The following is a 15,625-nucleotide window of genomic DNA, read 5'->3' on the forward strand; positions in this document are numbered from 1 at the left end:
GAAAACAGATGGGTAATAAGGTCAGAGCAGACGTACCTCACACCAGCACAGACAAATTGCAGACGCACCAGCTGTGCTGACTCAGGACAACATTAGACCCAAGGGAGCCGGATTAAGATCTCTTTTTTTGTACAATCGGGAAGATGTTGCTTTCTCGGTTATTTTTTTTTTCTTAAGTAGAGGTTAATGCAAATGAAAATGAAAGAAATGACCATATTTTTCCAGTTTGTTTTTTTTCTCTCGTATGAATAATGCAGTCCCACATTAACATATTATTTTCTGCAAAGGTGGAAGAATTCAGATCACGCAGGTCTCTCAGTTATTTTCTGCTTTTTTTAACTTTTGAATTCTGAGAGGCATGAAGTCTGCTTCCCTTTGAGTTTATTCATCCCTCTCCAATCTGACCTATAGTGACTTGTCTCTGTTATGTCTTGCAGTCTAATATCTACCTGTCTACGTCAATCTAATACCTACCTGTCCAAATTTTGGACTTGTTTCAGGGCACTGTGGCCAGTTTGCTTGAAGCAGACTGACTCAGCCTCATAAACATGCAACAAACAACACCTGGACCTACCATACCTGGGCTGTGGTGTGCTTTGCCCATAAACCTTGCCAACAGTTTTAAAAGGAACCATTACACTTTCATTCCCAGCTGGGTTTTTTTTGGACTCTTGGACTTTTTAACGAAGCAGCTTTGGTGCAGCTGCTCAATCAACCAACTGTCCGTGTTCACAGCCGAGGCTGTGTGCCTGTGATGACCAAATTAGGGATATCTACTCTCACTGACATCATACAGACCAAACATTTAAAAATTGAAAAATAAAGAGGTTCGGGCATGGTGAGCTCAATTGTTTGAAACGGTGGTCGGGTTTAATATGACCATCCACTAGTGCACCAGTAAATGTGAGAGCAAAAAGACAGCTAAATAGTAGTTTTCAGTAATTTTGTGTTTCTTTTCAGTTACTTGAGTTTTAGCTTCCAATAGAAATGACTGCAGGAAATAGCACACATTTTAGTATTCTAGCTCCCCCATTGTCATTTATTGTTTACTTAACATCAACTGTATCCCAGAGATTATTCTGTCCGAAGAAAAACTGGTTAATCACACAGACACAGATGCACCATCATCTATAGTGGCACTGTTTTTCTCACTGTTTATTACAAATGCCTGGAGATCGAACAGTTAGTATTGTGAGTATGTTGGCAAGCTGAGCTCAGGCACTGCTATGTTTAAGTCACTAACTTGTCTGGACTCTCGTCTTGTTGTAATGACCGAACCAGTTTGATGCCATTCATATTTGGGTCTTACAAAGAAAAAATATTTTCTATGTGATAAACAGTTAAAGAAGATAAAAATATTTTTAGGTGCATCATTTTCAGCAGAAACCCTCACTGGAACTGGTTTTTGTTTCTTACTGTACTTTTTTAATGCCCCATGATTCTTCACAGGATTTATTTGTTTTAGAGAAAGTTGACTGACTACACAACCGTGTTTTCAGTTAGATTCTGTTACAAATGTGTAGCTTCATTCAAAGCTTCGGTGATCTTCTTGTAACGGGCGGTGGAAATTGTTTTTTAATTCTGTTTAAAAAATGAAGTTTGTCATCCTAATCTAATGATCTAATCTGATTAACTGATTAAACACATCGGTCTCAGTGCAGTTTAGCAGAGCTCTCAGTCAGTTACCTTGGAATAGGTTACATAACTCACAATCAATCACAATCATGGATGTATGTGTTTTTATCCATTTATTTATTTGTACTTGATTTATATTGCATTGGGATATGGAGATATTTACTGCTACCAAAGAGGTTTGGTTTTTGGTAGCATTCGCATGCATGCGTAACACTCTGTCTGCAAACAGCTCCAAAGGTTTTGAATGAATTGTGATAAAACTTAAACCTGTAGGGATTTAAAGCTATTAAAATTCAACTTGCATCCACAAACGTTCAACGTCAGTTGAATTATTTATTGATTAAAAATTGACCCAAAAAAGCCTTATAACTTAAAAGTTTGGTGGATATTGTCAACATATAGAAATTACTGTTTAAAGATTTAAAATATCATCTCACATTTGACCTCTGACCTTTTCTTTAAGGTCAATAAATTGATCTGAAGGTCAAAGTGATAATATTCCCATATAGAGCTTTTTAAACCTACATTTCTCACTGCCATTGTTTGTATTGACCACACACAGGCATACAGGGAATAATATATGGGGATTCTAAATATCACGTTACTCTGGACCTCTGATTTTCTCTTAAACTTTCAGAAAATGTCTTTTTATCTTTAAAACTATTTTTAAAATTCTATCGCAAATGGTATATGTCAATTCTACACATCACATTATAGTTTGCATCTACATTTAACCTTTTTACTGATCTCCAAACTTTTTAAAGTGCATTTAAAGAGAACAAAGATAAACAAACATAAGAGAAACTAAACCAAACCTACATCATATGTGCATTTAAAAATATGAATCTACATTTGATCTTTTGTTTTTATTCCTACATTATTTCAACTTGAAAATGTTATTTAGACACCATATTCCTTATTTAAACACTCTTTATTTTACAGTTTTACTGATTACAGTATGTTTCAGAGGTCAATAAATTATTACACATTTTCGAACAACAGGCACCTTAACTCCTTAACTGTGGCTTATTCACGTAGATTTTTTAAAAATCTTACTGTTTTCCCTGTAGTAGTTTTGATTCAGAATAAGCACTGCAATAATTACAACATCTGTCACAGCTGGAAAAGAAACTCAAATCTAAGCATATCTTTAAATTAACCAACATATAAACATCACAACCGTACAAGTCTGGTGAATAAAAATCTGTGTTCAGTGCATAATGTGCATGGCATCAGAGAAAAACATTCATCATCCCGTTGGAGTCTGGAGTTTTCTGCTTCAGTCCTCAGTGTCAGAGCTGTCTGCTGGGTCGGTGTTGTGAGTCAGCATGTAGTTGTCCATGTCAATGGAGGGGCAGTTGTGAATGGAGTAACGCAGGCGCTCAGCGAGGATGGCCTGGCTCGTGTATGGGGGCAGGCGAAGAAGGAAGAAACAGGTCTGAGCGGTTGGAAGTCCGTTGATGGGCTAAATGTGAGCAGCAGAGAGAAAAAAAAGTAAACCTTAATAATCTTACTTTTGGTATTTGTTCATGTAACCAGCCTCGTCACCTGGTTGTGATTGCCTTACCCTGTCCACCTTGATGATCTGGAACTTCTGCGTGATATCAGCCAGGTTGGAGGGCAGCCTGGACCTGCCAGAGATGAAGCGTAGGAAAAGCACCCGCTCCTCATTCGTGAACTCCTCCAAGCTCTGCCAGAACCAGCAAATGAGCTGGTGGCTCTCGGTGATATCGCGGTAACGCACCACCTTCTTTAGCATCTCGACGGAGACTTCTGGCAGGCCGCAGACCAGCTGCTCGAGCTGCTGTGCCGTCAGCAGGGCGAGGAGGGGCACGGGGATGATGGTAGACATGCCCTCTCTGACTGCTGCCACCTGGACATAACAGAACAAGCTCAGCTTTGATACTTCTGAGGGACGAGAACAACAAGAACAACAAACAGAGTGAGCAGCGAGCACTAATGGAAGCTGGCGGGCAGACCGGGGCACAAAAAATAAAGCAGAATTAAACTAAAAATGAAACAAGCAAACACAAATAAACTGAACTGAAACAAAAATGTACCAAATAAATGAAATACAAAACTCTACTCAAAAGTTTTTGTAACATGAAACATTTACTCTAAACTATAGGCATAAAATAAGCGACCTGATCAGTATGTTTGCAGGCTGCATTCTCAGATACTTCTTTTTCATGTCAACGCTTGACTATATTTTTGCCAGTCACAGCCAAATCATCCCACAACACTTCAAACCTGGGAATCCATCTCATGCAGTCTGTATTCCAGAGCTCTCTCCACATATTCAGTCCGGTTGCCAAAGGTCAGAGAGATGTTTTGACCTCCGGGAACCACAGGTACCAGCCTTCCATCTGCACTGTGGGCCACGAACGAATCCAGTGGGATCATCTTCAGAGGGAGATAACACAGAGGAATAATAATGGGAATAAGGTGAAGGGTTGAGAAATAAAGGACTTGGAGAAAAACACAAAGCTCAGGAGGAAGGAGTAAAGGAAACATTAATATTAATTCATTCTGCAATAACCCAGTTCACACAATATCTTACCACATGGAAATTGTCCTCAGTGATTCCACTGTTTTCGAGGTGAAGGATGCCTTGGAGGTTGCGGTAGGTGAGCAGGTCCACCTCTTCCAAGTCAGCTCCCCCGAGTGGCATCGAGCAAAGCTGCTTCCACACCCAAGGAGCCAGATGCAAGTCCAGAGGTTTCTTAGTGCGGATGGCCACTGCCATCAGGATACCCAAGAAGCGAAACTGGACCATGTGGTCATCCGAGTGCGCCGCTGGATTAAGCAGGAACCTGTGAAGATATTCAGTTAGTACAAGAGGCTGCGTGTTCTGTTACACTTCTAAAACACTCATAAATGTTTTTATTTTGTTATTTTAAATGTGCACCTGTCAGTGTTACTGCCCACATCTGCAAAGCTATTGGGAGTATGAATCAGAAGATCCACCACACCAGACTGCAGCTCCTGGTGTAAACACATTACCATTTATCAGTTAAAGTAAAGAACGTTCCAGCCTGCATTATTAGCAATCTCTGACGTTAATGTGCAGCTTTCATCCCCACCTGGCACATCTCGGTGATGGTATCATCAAACACTCCGCCAGCATCGTCAGCTCCCTCTCCTACCAGCTTGACCTTCCAGGCTCGTGACGGCAGCCGCAGCTCCAGAGGATTCAGGCTCACCACCTGCTTTGCGATCTGCACGAAGATGGGTTTGCTTGAACGCCCTCTGCAGAGGAGTGAGAGTGAGGGAATATGAAGGTTTTAATGGGCACACAGAACAAGTAACAGGTCAAAAACAACAAAGGTGCCAAACAAAAGCCCTGAAATTCCATTATTAATCCTGGCCGGCCAATTGGAAACACAGCAAGCCGTTCTGGCCAAGTCCTGTTTTTCCACCAGCTGGCTCCTGAAGACATTCACATGCTGCCAACACGCTGAATGTCATGGTCATTCTTACCTTGTGGAAAGCCGTTTTACAGTGATCTGAGGCCCATATGTTTTGCCCTGGGTCATTGTTCTGCCAATCGAGCGCACAAGAGGCAGAGTGTTGACCTTGGGTGATAGAAGGCCTCTGAGCTCCCCTCGTATAATAGCTGTTGTTCCTGAATTATAGCGTGAAGTGGACACCTGGATATAAGGATGGAAAGGACAATAAAAAGGAACAGATGCACAATTATTACCAGGAAGTATTTAGTCCTAAGAATTACTCTTTTAACACATTACAAAGAGCAAAAAAGGGATTACAGGTACCGGATTTTTGGTGTCCAGGTTGAGCAGCCTCCAGGATTTGTACATGAGATCAGAAAAGTGGTAGAGTACCCTGAGGCGCATGCTGAGAACATCAGGGCTACAGTCTTTCAGAGTGGTGTACTGGGGAGGGACTGACTGTGGAAGGCCTAACTGGAAATTTCCAGAGCCACCTGAAGATGAAAGTAAAATATTCAGTACCAGGTGTGTTCCCATTCATCCATTATAGTGTATCTGAGTGTGTCTGTACCTGAGTTCTTCATCGAGGTAGAAGGGGTGGTCCACGCCGAACTGTGGCAGCGGCCAGCAGAGATCTGCCTGATGTTTTTACCCTGGAGGGCTGTGACAAGCGTGGGCTCTTTCACTGGGTTGGTGTGCCCAAGGCCAAGCTGGAACACAAGCATTAAAACGCAAGGTGGCAAGATGTTAAGATGTGCAATGTAAGCACAGCCTGTAATTTTCAGAGCACACCGATTACCTGTCCATCGGTGTTGCAGCCCCAGGCATAGACGTCTCCAGTGGAGGACATGGCGAGCACATGCTCACAGCCCACAGCAATGTCTTCTATAAACAGTCCTTCAAGGGACGGCACCACCTGGGGACAGGATTTGTTCTTCAGCATGGAGTCCGGCAGGCCAATCAAGCGGTCTGAAAAAAGTAATGCATTTTTTTTTAAGTTTTAGTTTCCTTGGTAGCAGGAAGTTTAAATTATCTTGATGTACACTCAATCATTCAAGTAAGGAAGCATTTTCAGTCTCCCACTGAAAACACCCAGACGCAAAGAATGAACTTTTGGGGATCTAGGGAAGCTTGCAAACAATATTTCAACCAATAATGCAAACACTGGTCGGTTTACATAACATGTTTGACTTTGACAGTAAAATGTACCTTGACCAAATGTGTAGACATGTCCATCACAGGCCAAGACCACAGAGAACTGAGTTCCACAACAGACCTTTTTAATTCTCTTATTGCAAAGTTGCTCAACTTTCTACAAACAGGAAAAAAAAAAAAAATAACACAAACATAAACTTTTTGTCCTTCCAGGATTCCTAAAAGTGAATCTTTGGTAGCGCTGGCCTACCTGAGGGTAGTATTTTGCTGTTGAAGAACCAGTTCCCAATTTACCATGATCTCCATCTCCAAATGCCCACACAACCATGCCATCAAGAGACAGCACCAAAGTGTGACTGAGACCACACGACACCTGAGAAACGTAACCAAAGTTTGATTTTTTTTCCAGTATAAAAATTTACATTTGAAGTCTTTTACATTCAAAGCCAATGCTGTCCATGATTTACCTGTCCAACATGATATCCCTCTAGTGCAGCCACCCTTTCAGGTAGCATTTTGTTAGATGTCGACCTTTGACCCAGACGGCCAGATTCACCACTACCGAAGGTGAACAACTTCCCATCGGCTGTAACCACAGCAGAGTGCCTGAAGCCACAAGCGAGCTAACAAAGCAAAGCTGTGTTAAATTCATCTATGTCAACAAATATTTGTGTTTAAATTCACTCAGTCAGTGAACTTTGAAAATATTCATTTTTTTAGGCTACAAATTAAGAAGCACTGCAATCACACAGTGGCTGCATTTAATAAAATACAATAAACTGATGATTAACTTTATTGAAAACAAACATTAAAATACCACATGACAAGTTTGGTGCAAAGACTTCCTCGATACCTGAACGACCTCTTCTCCTTGTAGCGCCTCTATCTGTTTGGGTCTCCTCTGCCTTTCACTGTTGCCATGACCCAGTTTTCCAAAATCTCCGTCTCCCCAGCTGAATACCTCCCCAGTCTCAGTCAGGGCCATCGAGTGTCCGTCTGACCCACAAGATGTCACCAGCTGTGTCACCACGTACCCTGCCCACAGACAAGTGTAAATTAGATTGATATAAATTTACAAACTAGAGGAAATTAACAGTTAGGCCTAATTACAAGTGAATACATCCAACTGCAGTACTACAAGGAAACTAGTTTTCCTCCCAATCTCTTGAGGACAAAAAAAACCAAACAAAAAAACAAAAACAAAAAACACTGAGAGATTCAAAAGCAGACCAGCGCAGACTGGTTCTTACCCCCTTTGGGAATACTTTACCTTGAAGAGCAGAGATAATAGTTGGAACATAGAGATCATCAGAATTCCCTTGGCCCAGTCTGCCATATTGTCCTTCTCCTACAGCCAGTACAGTCCCATTGGACTGGAGCAGAAAGGTACAGTTCTGACCACACACAACCTGAAAGACAGTTGAATTGCCCAAAAAAGTGAAGTAGCATTATAAAAGAGCAGCAATCAGGAACAAAGACTGCACCCTGAGTGAAACAGTACCTGCTGTGTCTGTAACAGAGAGGGTGCCAGTGTAGGCATCTTAAGATTGGTTCCCATTCCAGCCAGCTGCCCGAAACGTCCATTGCCCCACAGATACACCTCAGTCTTTCCCCCTTGTTGCCAATCCTTAGAAACACAGGAGGGCACATAGCACTTTCAGTCAATCGAATGACCTAATGTTTGTCTCTTTCGTTTCCTTCACACCTGAATTGTTTTTAAGAATGGCACAACTATTACCTCCGGTCTACTGGTGGCCCACGACATCAGCTGCTCATCCATCCTGAAACTCCACTTGCTATTGTCCTAAAGGACAAAGGAGAGCATAAAGTTGCAAGAAGTCAATACAAGAGAGACTATAATATAATACAGACAAAGCAACAGCATCAAACAGAATGTCCCTGCTCACCAGTGCCTTGGCAATTTGATTGTCCTGCACATCCTGAAATTCTGAAACAATGAAGGCTTCAGGGAAGGCAGTGCCACTGGCTATAGCCTCAGCACTGCGCACTGTGGTGGCGTAAGTGACTAGCCAGGTCCACTCTGGAGGGCAGGAGTGAGCATCGGGGTAGGTGTGGTGTGGCGGGTGTGGGTAACAGCACAGGTGTTTCTCTAAGGACAACCCAACTGTCAAGGAGGCCAGGCTCTGCAGGAAGGCACTGTGGACGAGCTGGTCGCCAGCTCCCACATGGGTCTGCAGAGAAGACATTCAAAGTCATGACTCAGTTGTAGAACACGAAACAGCTCCAATACAGCTTCAACGTGCAGTTTAAATAAATTACCCGCTCATAGTTGTATTGCTCCTGCAGCAGCAGGGGCAGCCTCTCCAGGAAGACAGCCAAACAAGGTGCCCGATTTAGACCCGAAATGTTTTGGCTTCTGAGGACCATACGACAGGAAGCTAGCACGTGATTTTGGTTGATCCAGTCAGGGGTGCAGCAGATCAACAAAACATCCTGGGAAATGACAGAACAGATATTTTTACCCAAGCAGCACTGAGGGAATTAAAATGATCATAGATGTTAATGTTATTATAAATATAGAAATAAATGAGATATACTAGCCACACATTAGGGCTTTGAGTGATTCATATTACCTTTGACCTCCCAAAACAGGCAGCAACCCCCATGTTTGGTATCCACGTAGTGCTGACAACTGAACCCAAACCGGTAACAGTCTGTAACATCGAACCATCCTGTAACAAGCAGAAAGAAACACATGGATTACAATTTTGCAGTGAATCACGCGAAGCAGTTCCTTCGTTACCACACAAAGCAGATGGACTTAATAATTAGGGATGTTGGCACTAATTTAAGAGGCAAACACAAATAATCTCTTTTTTCTGACCTGTAAGGACCAGATGTTGAGCAGACCCCCTATCCCGCCAGACACTAGAGCTAATCCACTGGAACAAAATGAAAGGGACTTCACTGCCATAATGTGGCCATGAAGTACAAATGCACACTTTGCACTATCCTGCTGTAAAGAGAAGAAGAAAGATGATTTCATAAGATAAAATCGGTTACACAAACAGGTGATTTTATGAAAGCAATGAAACAAATTTAACAGCACCAAAGAGCTTTAGCAGCAGATCCAAACTCACCTTGGTCTCAGTGTCTCTGTCCTGGCTCAGGGAGCTGTTCAACATGCTGGGCAACGATACAACAGTGCCCCCCTGTGGTAGTGTCCAGACATACACGGAGCCATTCTGACAACCTCTGCCGAAACAAAGAGAAGACAGACAGAAATCAATGATCAGCATGAAACCTACACGAATTTTCTTCTTCTTATTCTTGTCCTTCTCTAAAATGTTACAAAACTTTTTGTCAGTAGTTACTGGTATATAAAATGAAGGAAAAATGTATTAAACATACGTGGCCAGCATTAGTCTGGGATCAGGTGCTCTGCCAGGGAGTGGACACCATTCAGCAATGTTAACAGTACTGGTGTGGAAGAGATTGTGGAGGGTCACCCAGGAGCTCCCAGAGCGTCCCAGTACCTTTACTACCTCTGACCTCCCCAAACAGAGCAGCAAGTGTCCTGTGGGGTCCCACTTTAAGGAGCACACGCTGTCCTATATCGTAAAGAGCAGGGTAGTTGAGCAGTCAGTAAGCCTCTCATGTTAGGAAAGTGAAATCATGTGGCACAGCAAAAGATAAAAAACATGACAGATGACTTTATATTTTCAAAAGAGAAAAAAAAAACCCAAAACTGCCACAATATCGAGACCAAATTTTCTGCAATGCTCACTAATACATTGCAGTTAGAGTGAGTGTGGATGGCAAACCTGGAAGAGAGACAGCACTACAGGCTGCTCATTCTCATAAGTTTCTGTTGTGGACAACAGGATCTTCCCACTGGGATAGCCCACTGCAAACGCTTTGTCCTCACTGTGCCAGGCTACACACTGGGGAGCTAGAGGACATATGAGGTTATTGCACTTTTCTGCATGATGAGAGTTTACTAAGAATATTTTATAGATATCACTCTTAAGTCTGTAAGTCTTCATAATTTATATTTATTTAGAGCAAGCAGGCAGTTAGCATAGCATTAAAGCAGGAAAGGTTAGCTGCGTCTCAGATTTAACACCTGTTAATATATTGATTCAATTTTGGTCACCAGCCTTGTTTTTAAGCAGCAACAGCTGTGTGTAAGACTCTTCTTACCCTCGTTCCTGTGGCAGGCAGTGAGTTCAGTGCTCCTCACAAGCAGGTCTGTCTCCTGCATTGTGACCTGCAGCCAGCACAGGGAGCCATCCAGCCGTCCCACCAACAGGCTCTCAGCGGGTCTATTCTTACAGGCTACAGACTGGTCAAGCACCCACAAACTGAAGGCCTGAGCCCAGCAAAGAGCAGTGACCCGAGAATCCTGGTTCTCCACGTGACAGAGCGATCCTAAAAAGCAGCAAAAACACAGTCACATGGGCTGAAGTCTGTGTTTTTCTTTGATAGGTCACAGAATAATGTACGTTGATTCTGTCAGTCGTGTCATATTCATCTGCAGAAAGTGAGAATTTTCTCTACATTTTCTTTATTTTCACCTTAAAATATTGTTTAACTATTATCTATACAGATACTACTTATTATTATTTTTTAATTTCTTAATTTAATTCTTAATTTTATTTCTTAATTATTATTTTTTGAAGGAATGTAACTATCAGGCATTCAAGCTTGATATTAAAACATAACCAAGCTTTTCTTCTTCCATGTCTCGTGCAGCAAATTATATTTTTAGTTATGAAAGAGTTCTTCATTAATCTGACATTATTACAGAACTTAAATATAAACTTTATGTTTTTATTATTATCTGCAAGTAACTGAAAAATCAGACACTGCTGAAAACTACCTCTAATGTTCATGATGTTGATGTGTTTGTTCTCAGGGGCAGCCAAAAAGTTCCCCCCTGTACTCCAGTACACAGGAGACATGTGATAACATCTGCCAGCCCTCTCACTGCTTGATCGGTCTGTCTTACTGCAAGTATCAATGGGAAAAAGGATACGTTACAGCAACACCAATCCATTAGAATAGAATAGAATAGAATTCAACTTTATTCTCATTGCACATGTCACAGGTACAGGGCAACGAAATGCAGTATAATTAAAACTTTATGAGCAAGTATATTAGACTTTGTAAATTAAGGCTTTGGTAGTTAGATCCAGAAAATAAACATAAAATGATAAATCTGTGTATAAAATGCAAAACTACAAATAAGTATATAACCTGGTAATACAGGAGAAGGTGGTCTGTAGCTCCACGGTGTTGTGGCTAATGCTCCATAGCTGTACCACTTTGTCCTGAGAACATATAGCCAACAAACTCTGCTCACTGCTCCAGGAACAGCTGGCCACCTAAACAGAAGAGAAACAGTGAAAACGTACTTTTAATTTACATTCACTCATCCATCCATCTTCTTAACTGATTATCTAATTCAGGGCCACAAGAGGATCGACTCTATCCCTGCTATCATAGGACGAGAGGCAGGTTCATCGCAGGGTTATCACACAGAGACAGAATTACTAATCAACCACTGAGCATGTCTTTAATGTGGGTACCTGGAAGTGAACCCACACAGGCAGAGGGAGAACATGCCAACTCATTTTACTATATACTTCACATTTACATGAGAAATGCAAGATCCCAAGCAGTATAAACTAGTGTAAAGTCATAGTTACAGCTGTGAGTGTAATCATTTATATTCTAAGTGGTGTTTTTTTTAGCAGCAGGCCTATGGTAATGGAGAAGATTAAAACTCAATCTTTCCAGCAAAACAAACTACAAAACACATCTTACACAACACACAAAAAAACAACAACAAAAAAAGGATGCGCATATGACTCACCTTGTTATAATGTCCTTCCAGTCTCTTAAGAGGGCATTTCCGCAGGTCACCAGCCAGGTCGCTGTATGTTTGAGGTCGATGAGAACTGTCCCTTCCTGTGGCAGCCAAAGCCTGCACCAGCTGTTGTGCTGCCCACTGGCGGTGTTTACTGGTTAGCCGAGCAGAGAGGACACATGCTGCCAATGCATTTGCCAGCTCCAGAGGGCCAACTTTGGCACTGAGGTGTGGCAGAGAGGAGGGAGTCAAAGAAGAAGAGCCCCCTTGGTTTCCTGCATCTGAGCCAGAGGAGAGCTACTTTAGTAACAGCGCATTAAATCATTACACGCAGTGCATCAAGTATAACAAACAGTCTCTCTCTCACCATTAGTCTCGTGTTCAGCTTTGTCTGGGGTGTAACAGTGATGACTCTTTTCAGTTAGCAGGGACACCAGACTTTGTGTGACCAGGAACGTTGGCGGCGTCTGGTCATGATAGTCCCTCTGCTGCTGGGCTCCCGGGTTTGCAGCTGTTAAGCTGGCATTCAGGCATGCTCTTTGTTGTGGGTCACTGATGGCTCCAATATTAACCCCTGTAGCTGCTGCCATCAGGTCCTAACAGAAATAACATTAAACACATGTTCACGTTTTTAGAATTTCTTTAAGCTCAGGCAAACCATATTAATAAATAAATACTATTTTGATTTTTGTGCTCAGTCAAACAACAGAGTAAAGTGTTGTAGTTATGAAATTAAAAATTAGGATTAAGTTTATTTGTATTTGTTCTTTGGTGTTTTCCAGTGACTCATGCAAAATAGAGCGGTCAACTGGGAAACTAATTTTTTACTTTCCTCTTATAACTTGAGTTATCTTTATCTGTAGATCACACTCAGCTAGATCATAAATAAAGATTTAAAGAGGACATCCTTTACTGGATGCCCATGGAGGCTATAATTACTTAAACCTTCAACACACCAAAATTGCACATGAGACTGAACTGAACCTGATTTTACACAAGATCACATGACATTATCAAGCTTTTAGAAATCAAAACCTGAATTATCTATAATCAGCAGACTGACGGGAGAAAACTAACCTGAGTGCATATCTCCACCAGCTCTCTGTAAGCAGTAGGACTGTGGGACACCACGCTGCCAATGGCTGAGGTAAGAAAAGTGAGGCAGGTGGAGTTGCTGCCATCTGTCACCAGCCCTCTCATACTGGACCGACCGTCCACACAGGTGTGAGCCCTGCCACCTGCCGCTAAAGTCATCAAACGCACCAGAATACGGATGTCTGCCAGACCCAAGGACTCAAGTCCGTTAGACTGGCTACTCACTGATGCACTGAAGATGACAATAGGAAAGGATTCATGAAACCACTCAGCAAAAGAATAAAATTCAAAAAAGAATACAAACAATGTTGTCGATTTTAGAGTCATACTAACCTTGAGGCAGTCTGGGACAGCGCTCTCATCACGATGCTGTAAGCAAGCAGAATCTGGGCTGTGGATGTGACTCTCCTTAATGCTTTCAGTCTATCATGAGAGTCCCTCAGTGACACTGCCTGCTGTCCAAGGCTCAAAGAGGTCTTCTGCTCGACAAGGGCATTCCCTATTGGGGAAGAAATATGTAAAAACATTTTAATTAAAAGAAAAAAAAATGATTTTGCAAGATATTCACAATCCTAGATCCAATAAGACAGCTGGAAGTACTGTTTGTGTTTCAGATGTCGCGCTATGATAAGTGAGCGATGAATCACCACCCAGCAGCGAATAAAACTAGGTTTTGATCCTGGGGTCTCGCTGCCAACATGCACAGAGGGAATGTGGGCGTGTGTTACAAGTCTAAAAACTTAGCAAACCATTCACCAAAATATAAAAAACAGTGGACAGTAAGCTTCTGAGTATTTATGGCTTGATTCTTTGTGAATGTCTGGCAGTTTATGTACAAATATGCAGACACATTTTTTTTTATCATTTTGTTTTTCAGTTCTGTACCTGTACCTGTTAAAAGACATCATTTTATGCATCAAGGTTCTGTAATTCTGTTTTAACTACAAAAACTACAGCACTTGGTTCTTTGTATAACAAAACAAAATGAAATAATACCTTTGGGAACTGGTGCTCTTGGAGGAAAAGCTGAACTGTAAACTAGCGCTCCAAGTGGATCTGGCTCTGTAAAGGCAATGGGGTCTGGTACCAGCTTCTTCTCAGTCAAACCGAGTGGTCTGAGCAGGAGCCCAAAATCTTCCAGTCCTGTCAGTTTCTCTGTGTCATACTCATCTTGGTGGCTCATCTCCCAGTCATCTACACAAGCAGAAGGACCATTCATATTGTATATTCACTATAAAGTCAAAGATAATTGTTCTGTTGTACCTCACGTTAGATAAAAAATACCTTCCATACCATCAGATGTGCTGTCCATCTGGCCAATTAAATCTGATGTCAGGCCTTTAATCCTAAAGCAAAAAGTAGGACACAACAATGATGAAAAGTGAGAAAAGGAGAAAATCCAAAAGGTTTTCTTCCTTACATTACATGTGGAGCATGTTGCATGAGTCTACCATTTCCCATCTGTACATTATCTCCTGTACCTTTCATATTTGGAGTTTGGATTGCTTGCATTTGCAGCCAGGTACTTTTCCCTGCAGGTGCTGCAGAGGAGGTAGAAGGGGAAGTTGGAGCCACATTCCCCTTTGAACCAAACATCCACGTAGGCCCCAGTGCTGTCATAGCCCTTGCGTGCAGCACTCTGCCCACAGCCTGGGTGTCGCCGCTTTATGTGATTGTTGAACTGCAAGGTGAGGGTGTTGCACAGCTCACATTTAACCATCTGACTGTGTTCCTCTCCAGCCTAAAAGGGGGAAAGTAAAATACATGTAAGGACAGTAAGAGAAGAGCCTAAAAAGTTATGCATTAGGGACTTAGAGTGTCAAAAAGCATAAAAGCCAAATCTTTGCTTAACTGGACAAACTTTGGATATCAATTCAGTCACTTATATTGAGATTGAGATAGATTAAAATGACATTTTTTGATGCACATTAAGTGCTTATGTGTCACCTCCACTATCTGGAGTGTGTCTCTCTCCAAGCTGAAGAATGAAGGGGTGAGGAGGTCCTCGTAACTTTCTTCATGGTATGGATCATCCATGTAGCCAAGCTCTGACTCTTCCTCAGCAGAGTAGGGGTGAAACTCTACCTGCTCCGGCCAATCACTGACAGCTGTGTGCTGTTGATACAACTGGGGGAGGGGGCTGGGTGATGGCAAGTCTGAAAATGAAAAATTTCGATAGAATTGAAAATACATTATATTAAAAGGCAATGTTGTCCGCAGCTGATCTTTGAACATAGTTCAAATTTTTTGCATTTCATTTGGATTTTTCTCTGTGTCTGACCTGCCCTTCGGAACGAGGTCCTCTGAGTGGGGCCTGAGCGTCGCCGCCGGGCCGGAGGAGGTCTGTTCCTAGTGAGGTGGACATCCAAGAAGTTCTCCCTTTCTATCCAGTCGAGCCCGGGCAACAGGCTGTAAATGAAATAACCAAGGCTGTCAGTGTACTCCTTGAATGTACTGA

The 15,625-nt window shown here is 42.1% G+C and overlaps 1 protein-coding gene across 5 annotated transcripts in view; it reads right to left on the reverse strand.

Moving 5' to 3' along the window:
- Nucleotides 1–2,547: 2,547 nt before the first annotated feature.
- LOC116331850 (probable E3 ubiquitin-protein ligase HERC1) overlaps nt 2,548–15,625 on the reverse strand; it is a 58,695-nt gene continuing 45,617 nt past the window's right edge. For all 5 annotated transcript variants that reach the window (XM_039614893.1, XM_031754667.2, XM_039614890.1 and 2 more), the window contains exons 45-80: nt 15,449–15,576; nt 15,115–15,323; nt 14,649–14,908; nt 14,461–14,513; nt 14,164–14,361; nt 13,501–13,666; nt 13,150–13,399; nt 12,440–12,668; nt 12,079–12,353; nt 11,460–11,587; nt 11,083–11,210; nt 10,404–10,631; nt 10,025–10,152; nt 9,612–9,811; nt 9,341–9,455; nt 9,085–9,216; nt 8,834–8,932; nt 8,520–8,693; nt 8,147–8,431; nt 7,978–8,043; nt 7,741–7,866; nt 7,510–7,648; nt 7,093–7,274; nt 6,707–6,862; nt 6,490–6,612; nt 6,294–6,396; nt 5,884–6,053; nt 5,656–5,794; nt 5,409–5,578; nt 5,116–5,285; nt 4,719–4,884; nt 4,544–4,620; nt 4,196–4,448; nt 3,886–4,038; nt 3,203–3,508; nt 2,548–3,100 (exon numbers count right to left, since the gene is read on the reverse strand). In XM_039614893.1, the coding sequence (XP_039470827.1) occupies nt 2,915–3,100; nt 3,203–3,508; nt 3,886–4,038; nt 4,196–4,448; nt 4,544–4,620; nt 4,719–4,884; nt 5,116–5,285; nt 5,409–5,578; nt 5,656–5,794; nt 5,884–6,053; nt 6,294–6,396; nt 6,490–6,612; nt 6,707–6,862; nt 7,093–7,274; nt 7,510–7,648; nt 7,741–7,866; nt 7,978–8,043; nt 8,147–8,431; nt 8,520–8,693; nt 8,834–8,932; nt 9,085–9,216; nt 9,341–9,455; nt 9,612–9,811; nt 10,025–10,152; nt 10,404–10,631; nt 11,083–11,210; nt 11,460–11,587; nt 12,079–12,353; nt 12,440–12,668; nt 13,150–13,399; nt 13,501–13,666; nt 14,164–14,361; nt 14,461–14,513; nt 14,649–14,908; nt 15,115–15,323; nt 15,449–15,576 (6,070 nt within the window). In that variant the 3' untranslated portion in view covers nt 2,548–2,914. The remainder of the gene's footprint in view (nt 3,101–3,202; nt 3,509–3,885; nt 4,039–4,195; nt 4,449–4,543; nt 4,621–4,718; nt 4,885–5,115; nt 5,286–5,408; nt 5,579–5,655; nt 5,795–5,883; nt 6,054–6,293; nt 6,397–6,489; nt 6,613–6,706; nt 6,863–7,092; nt 7,275–7,509; nt 7,649–7,740; nt 7,867–7,977; nt 8,044–8,146; nt 8,432–8,519; nt 8,694–8,833; nt 8,933–9,084; nt 9,217–9,340; nt 9,456–9,611; nt 9,812–10,024; nt 10,153–10,403; nt 10,632–11,082; nt 11,211–11,459; nt 11,588–12,078; nt 12,354–12,439; nt 12,669–13,149; nt 13,400–13,500; nt 13,667–14,163; nt 14,362–14,460; nt 14,514–14,648; nt 14,909–15,114; nt 15,324–15,448; nt 15,577–15,625) is intronic.

This window comes from Oreochromis aureus, linkage group 7, assembly GCF_013358895.1.
Source record: "Oreochromis aureus strain Israel breed Guangdong linkage group 7, ZZ_aureus, whole genome shotgun sequence".
In the NCBI taxonomy this organism is placed as follows: domain Eukaryota; kingdom Metazoa; phylum Chordata; class Actinopteri; order Cichliformes; family Cichlidae; genus Oreochromis; species Oreochromis aureus.